Raw genomic sequence first — 6,665 nt, forward strand, 5'->3', positions numbered from 1 at the left:
TTTTGTTGCCCTGCGCAGTAAATATTCCGGAGAACTGCAGTGATTTTTCATAAATTTCACATGACTTTTCATCAAGGCAGTGCCATATCCCGTGTTTACTAATACAAGGCCAGTAATTTTTCGTACATATTTCTCTCCGTGTACTATTCACGGTATAATAATGATTCACCGCTGAAAACATTATCCAAACAAATTCACAAATCAAATCGAGTCGTCCAATTCCACCTTCAACCCCTCAATTTACGCAACATTGGAAGGTCCCTTTGATCCCCGATTAAAGGGGTGGAAAAGGGCGGTGAAAAGGTCCGGCGTAAAATGAAAAAATCAAAACAAGTGGACCTTTCATTCCCTCTCAACCGGGGATTCTTTGATAACTAATTAGCAATATGATTCTCAATATGAGTGTCAGCTTTTGAGTCTTCATTGTTCCCCCCTCATTTATCTTGAATTTTATTCTTCCCTTTGACCTTTATTTTTTTCTACTTCGATTTTTTTATGGACCTTTTCACCGAGAGTTTAACTCCAATATTATTTCAAAAATGATTATCCATTTTCGGACTGTCTCCTCTCTAATTGAAGCATTTTTTATTTCAGAATATTTAACCACATGAAGTTGAAATTTCAATTTAATAATTCATTTCGATCTCCAATATAAATCTGGTATGTTTTGTGTGTGTGTAAGACAATAAAATTGTACAAAAATTATGTACCCAAATAATTGCATGTCAATAATAAACAAAAATAGTATATTCAATAAAAATAATTATCTAAAGCACATTCTTCTCATTTTTTCATTCAAGACCCGAATGGACTATCTATCGAGTGTCATCTTTTGTTTAAATTTTATCTTAACCTAAAATATATTAAAATTAGCGATATTGTTTAAAAGGGATCCACCAACTTCACTAAAAAATAATAAAGAATACGTCGCTCATTACATATGTCATATATAGATGTATATATATCTGATATATAATTGTGGCGACAAATGCAATGTGTCACATCATGGTAACCTACGTATTTTTTATAATTTTTTAGTTAACTTGATAGATCCCTTTTAAACAATATCGCTCTTTAGCGCCCTTCAATAATTTTTCCTCTTTTTTCATTATCTTTTTCTAACCATTCGAGTAGCTCCCGCAACACAAATTTCATCCCAAATTTTAATGTATTTTACGCTAAAATTATAAATTTTTTTATTGCAAAAATTTAGGCATTCGATTCTGTGGGTTTCAGACAAAAAAACATGAGAATTTCCCCTGAATTGATGTGTCCAAGTTTGTATTAAAATAATGAAATGGTGTAGGAAAAGGGAAGGGGAAGGGGGAGGGGAAGGAGAAGGGAAAGGGGAAGGGGCGAGGGGTACCGCCTAGTCAAAGTTGGGGCTGAGATTGCGTTGGCGAAAGCGCGGTGTTGATCGATTAGCAAAAGCTTTGAACGTTACTTCCGCCCTCTTCGCAAACCCAAAAGCCTCGGTCCTATGGGTCTTCCCACCTACCCCATACCATTTCGGAAACCACCATAGCTATAGAACTCAACCAGTACTTGGGGTCATGATGCAATTAGTGACGTTGCATTCCTCCTCTACCCTAACTATGGAACTATCAAATCATCACCAAGGGATCCACCTATGCCCTCTATCTTCTCGTCAGAGTGTCTCCTCGATTTGACCTCCATCTCGCTACATTGTTTCATAAATTCCCGGGGTAAGGTGGAAATTGTGTCACTTCGGTCTGATAATATTTGGTTAGTTAATGGAATGGCGGGGATTCCGGGGTTAATCAAACAACCGGAAAGAAAATTCGAGGGAAATTACTTGATTTCAAATGAATGCCGCCTCCCGATCGGATGGAATCGGAAATTACACCGGCGGAATTTCAAATCGTCGGGAATTCCAACAGAAATATCATATTTAATAAACAATAATTTTATAATTTAATGAAAAAAGGGGATAAATGAATATTTTTTATATTATATTTTTCTCGAATGGCGGAATTGAATAGATTTTTAAAAGAAAATCGAGAAATATTGTAAATATTCCGGAAATTTTTATTTTCATTCAGAAAATTCACGAAAACTCGAAATAATTAATCATTTTAAAATATCATTTGATCCCGAAAAAATCGAGTGAAAATTTCGATCAATCGAAATAAAAAAATCGATCTGAAAAATCGAGAATCGACTCTAAACAATCGATCGTTAAAATATCGATCCCGAGTGGGGGAAACCCATAAAATCTGGTGGTTATTCTTCACAGAGTGGCCGAATCGATAGTACTTCCATCGATTAAAAGAAGAAAAAGAAATTTGAATAATAGCAGGGGAAAAAAAAAGCTGCCAGGGCCGGAGCATAAGGCAAGCTAATTCCTCCATTGCTGTTTCAAGCGATTCTTACCGAAATAGCGGGCCCGGTGTATTCAAAATAAGCAGAGGATTAGTTGGAGGAGTTCCGAATAATCTCCAGAGCGCACTCCAACTTCTATAATTCCTCTCTCTCGGAATTCATAGTGTCTCTATCGCGGTTACTCGCCACTTCCTACAACTTGCCGCAGAGTCAACCACACTTGGAATTTAATTGATGAGCTTCGACGTACCTTCCAGGAGGTGAAATCGAATTTTAGTCTCGTATCTTACCCATTCCATTCAATATTGATACTCCAGTTCAAATAACACCTCAACTCACCGAAATACTCAGTCAAGATTACCACCCCTCTCACCCTGACGAAACCAATGATTCCACCACTGATTTATTTCTAAGATGATCCGACTGTCAGATCAGGTGAACACCTGATGAGGACCTTGGTCAGTTGCTATCAGGCTTACCTGGTAAGGTTGACCTTACACGGAGCGAAATTTGTCGGAAAAATTCGTACCAGAATCGCTTGAAAAATTACCGGACTGCGCAGTAAGCGTGGAGCATTGCGATCTAACCTTAAATATTACGGTCCAGTTCAGTAAAATTTTTCAGCTCCGTCACTGAAAAAGTTATGAGAAATCCAGTAAAATTTACTGGAAGTGCAGTAAAATTTACTGGAAGTGTAGTAAAATTTACTGGAAGTGTAGTAAAATTTACTGGAAGTGCAGTAAAAAGTGAATAACTAGTACGAATATTTCAGGTTTTTAGCAGTACATTTTAGAACATCGAATGAACTTCGGAGAAAATTGAGGATCAGTCCAGTAATTTTTGTTGTCCTGCGCAGTAAATATTCCGGAGAACTGCAGTAATTTTTCATAAATTTCACATGACTTTTCATCAAGGCAGTGCCATATCCCGCGTTTACTAATACGAGAGCAGTAATTTTTCGTACATATTTCTCTCCGCGTACGTCTCGTTTTCAAGGTCCTGGTCAGGCAATGGTAGAGTTCACCTGATGATGTTAGCCTGACTCGAAAGTGATTAGACCCTTATCTGGTTATCGGAAGGGCAAAGTAAACCATTTAAAGACCTGATAATGTTGGCCAGATACCTCAGCCCACCTTTTCTTTTCAACCCTGATCTGGACCTCAGCAGGTACCTTATGAGGGCCTTACACTCCAATTTAGGCAGCCTTATGAAGACCTTGCGAAACCCCTGACGAAATTTCCCCCTGGGTGAGGAAAATTTCCCCCATCGATCCTTCAATCGTGCGAGAATAAATAAACTTGTGGCTTTTTTCTATTTACTATTTTTTCCTGAACTTCTACTCCCAATTTACCTTCTCCGCAATCCATCCGAAACTTTATTATTTTATAATTCACTCAAATCAACTGCGAATACCCCGCACCGCTCGCGGTAAAAATTCCCAGTCGTTGGCGAAAAATACGAGACGAATTTTCACTTTTGGGTTAAAAACCGATTGGATTAAAAAAAAAATCCCCGAAACCCATGCAGAATTTACAAATCCACCAATTACAACTTCCATCGGAGGCAGTGGTCATTGGTCCGAGAATATTTGGTTTACGATACGTCAGAGTTTTTTTTAATTAATCTACCCCGGCGTACGCAATGGAAAAATAGAATTTGCGCCGGATGCGCTGAATGTATTCGAACAGTGCCGTTGGTTTTCCATTTAATCCCGCTATTTTAACTCCAAAATAAAGAAAAAATGTAAAAGCCGAAAAAAATTGGTATAGGCGAAACAAAAAAACAACAATTCAAGAGTTGATTAAAGAGAAAAAAAAGCCAATACAGAATCAACTTGAAAAACTGGGCTAACGATGTCATTCGGTTAATCGATAAATTAAACATCGACCAGTCCGGAACTAAAGGATCATCGATAACAACGATAACAACATAAATCAACAAAGATAACAAAACAAATGGGTGAAAATTTGAAAAATCGTTCAACCAACGAAAATTACTCGAAAAAAATTTGACATTTTTTGATCTCTCCCGTTTTTAACAAATATCTTGGAACCGAGGGGAGATACCGATATATCCATAATGACTTTTTCTCTAGCTCTCAAATTTCTCTATAAAAAATGTTTAATAAAAAAAAACGCTATCTTTCTCCGATTTCAAGATATTCACCAAAAACTGAATTGCAAAAACGCAGTTTTTACCCTTTGGCTGGTGCTTGACGCGCCAGAATTGGGGAAAAAATTTCAGGGAAATATTTCAAGGCGATGCAAATTACTCCGTTATTTTGACCGTAATAATTGCCTCGGTGAGTGCATGTTAAATAGCTTGACCGAGTTTTGGAACTATGCGTGCAACTGGGCAATAATGCAGCACAGGCATCCGACGGATCGCATACCGCATGCAGCAATAAGATGGATCCAGAATCTGGATAGAATGTTATCGCTTTTCCAACGTACGTCCGTGAACTCCAATTTTCCGTTGTTAATCCGTGCAGATTGTAGTTTCCAACAATTTACCGAAAAAATTTTCCAACTTCTAAATTCATTTTTATTTCTTCATTTCTCTGATACCGGGGCTCGATCCCGACGGAAATCTGTACCAATTTCATTTTCCTCGAGATGTATATCGAGATATTGGAGCCCTCGGTAGTTTGACGGTAAATGATACTTCGATGGGGGAGAAAATATATTTGATGAAAAAATCGGATAGTTCGTCCTGCTCCAAAGGCATTATATTTCTCCAGGAATATATTTTTTCAAATTGAGATAATGCTAGATAATGGTATTAATATAAGGATTAATTAATCACTCGGGATTCGGCTATATAATATATTTGAGATTTATTTTTTGCCTGAAAATCGCACGCGCCTCATTAATCAACGAAAATGGAGGCATAAATGGGGACTCCGGTCAGCGCAATTAACCCTCAATAATTCAAAAAATCATGAATCATACGCACGAAGAAAAAAAATCCGTAAAAATTACCTCACCCTCGGACAATTCTCCGCAAATCTCCAGTTCAATTTTCCGAATTACTGGTCACATAATATAAATATCGATAATCAAATATAAATAATCGTTATACCGTTTAATTATAATTTAATTTAATTTCAATTAAAAAAAAAACGTCCGGAAATTTGTGTGTGAATTGTGTGAATAAAGTGAATAAATAAATCGGTAAGCCATCGAACAAAATTTGCGCAATTTCTATTGAATATTTTTTTACGTGTAAATAGTTTAATAATAATAATAATAATAATGATAATAATAGGACTGACCAGGTGGACAGTTGCAATCACCGGCATCCCTCTTAATCCTGAACATGGGTGACTCAGGATAGGGTATTTTCTGTCCAAGAAATGCCTCCTGCACTTCCCGCCGAAGCCTCTTAATGATAACCTCCGACGTCTCCTGATGATCACATCTCGCCTCAAGACTCTGTATCCTCGACTCCAACAGCATCTCCCGATAAGCGAGTATCCCGGATATACCAATACTCCCAATGCACAAAAAAAGCATTGCCCAATTGATTCCACTTACATCAACTCGATTAATCTCTTTGCGAAATTTCTTCGGCACCGTAGCCTCAAGAGTCTTACGACCCGTCCAATTATCATTGGTCTCCATCGTGTTTACCCCAAACACGTGATTCTTTATCGAAAACACCCCCAAAAAATATCCACCCACTCGTCGATTATTCACCCTCAAAAATCACAATCGATTATTATATCGATAAAAAAAACTACGTAACTCGCGCTACCACTGTCCATTTGTCACTCATCCTCGATAATCACCCCTCACTTCAAGATATCATTATGAAAATAGCCATCTAAATCGATCAACAAATCACTAAAAAAGTCACTCACGTATTGCCACAGGATTTTCCCTCTTCCCACGATTTCGAGGCAATTGTTTAATCTAAAGAAAAAAAAAAACAGTCCAATTATCACTCGCGGCGCGATTACACCTGTTATGCGATAAACCTTAATGACTCGTTATCACCGATTAGTCCCTCCCCCCCGGGGATGGCGGGAAAGTTCAATATTTCCGGGGGCTCAATTAACGCATAATTTTTTTATTTAAATATTGTCGTTTTACCAAAATGTCAGGTATTAATCGTGGCACTATTTCACTCGTGATTTTTTTTTTTATAAATTGACACTCGCGAGGCTCGCGGTTTGACGGTCGCAGCACGACTGGAGGGTCCGTCGTGTGCGGAGGGTTCGTCATTTCGGCTCTAGTCGGTAAACATCGGGATACATCGGAAATCCACACGCCGGTGCTATATCCCCTGATATTTTCTCTCTCATTCCCTCAACCCCCCCC

The 6,665-nt window shown here is 37.9% G+C and overlaps 1 protein-coding gene across 14 annotated transcripts in view; it reads right to left on the reverse strand.

Annotated features, from left to right (window-relative positions):
• Positions 1-6,561, reverse strand: part of LOC105265951 (collagen alpha chain CG42342) — a 131,358-nt gene extending 124,797 nt beyond the window's left edge. For 11 of the 14 annotated variants that reach the window (XM_011303790.1, XM_011303794.1, XM_011303791.1 and 8 more), the window contains exon 1: positions 5,618-6,560. In XM_011303790.1, coding sequence (XP_011302092.1) covers positions 5,618-5,966 — 349 coding nt within the window. In that variant the 5' untranslated portion in view covers positions 5,967-6,560. Of the gene's footprint in view, positions 1-5,617 lie in introns of all 14 variants that reach the window. The other 3 variants (XM_011303787.1, XM_011303788.1, XM_011303786.1) reach the window with 2 other exon arrangements.
• Between the last annotated feature and the right edge of the window lie 104 nt (positions 6,562-6,665).

This window comes from Fopius arisanus, unplaced genomic scaffold (assembly GCF_000806365.1).
Source record: "Fopius arisanus strain USDA-PBARC FA_bdor unplaced genomic scaffold, ASM80636v1 scaffold00033, whole genome shotgun sequence".
Taxonomy (NCBI): Eukaryota; Metazoa; Arthropoda; class Insecta; order Hymenoptera; family Braconidae; genus Fopius; species Fopius arisanus.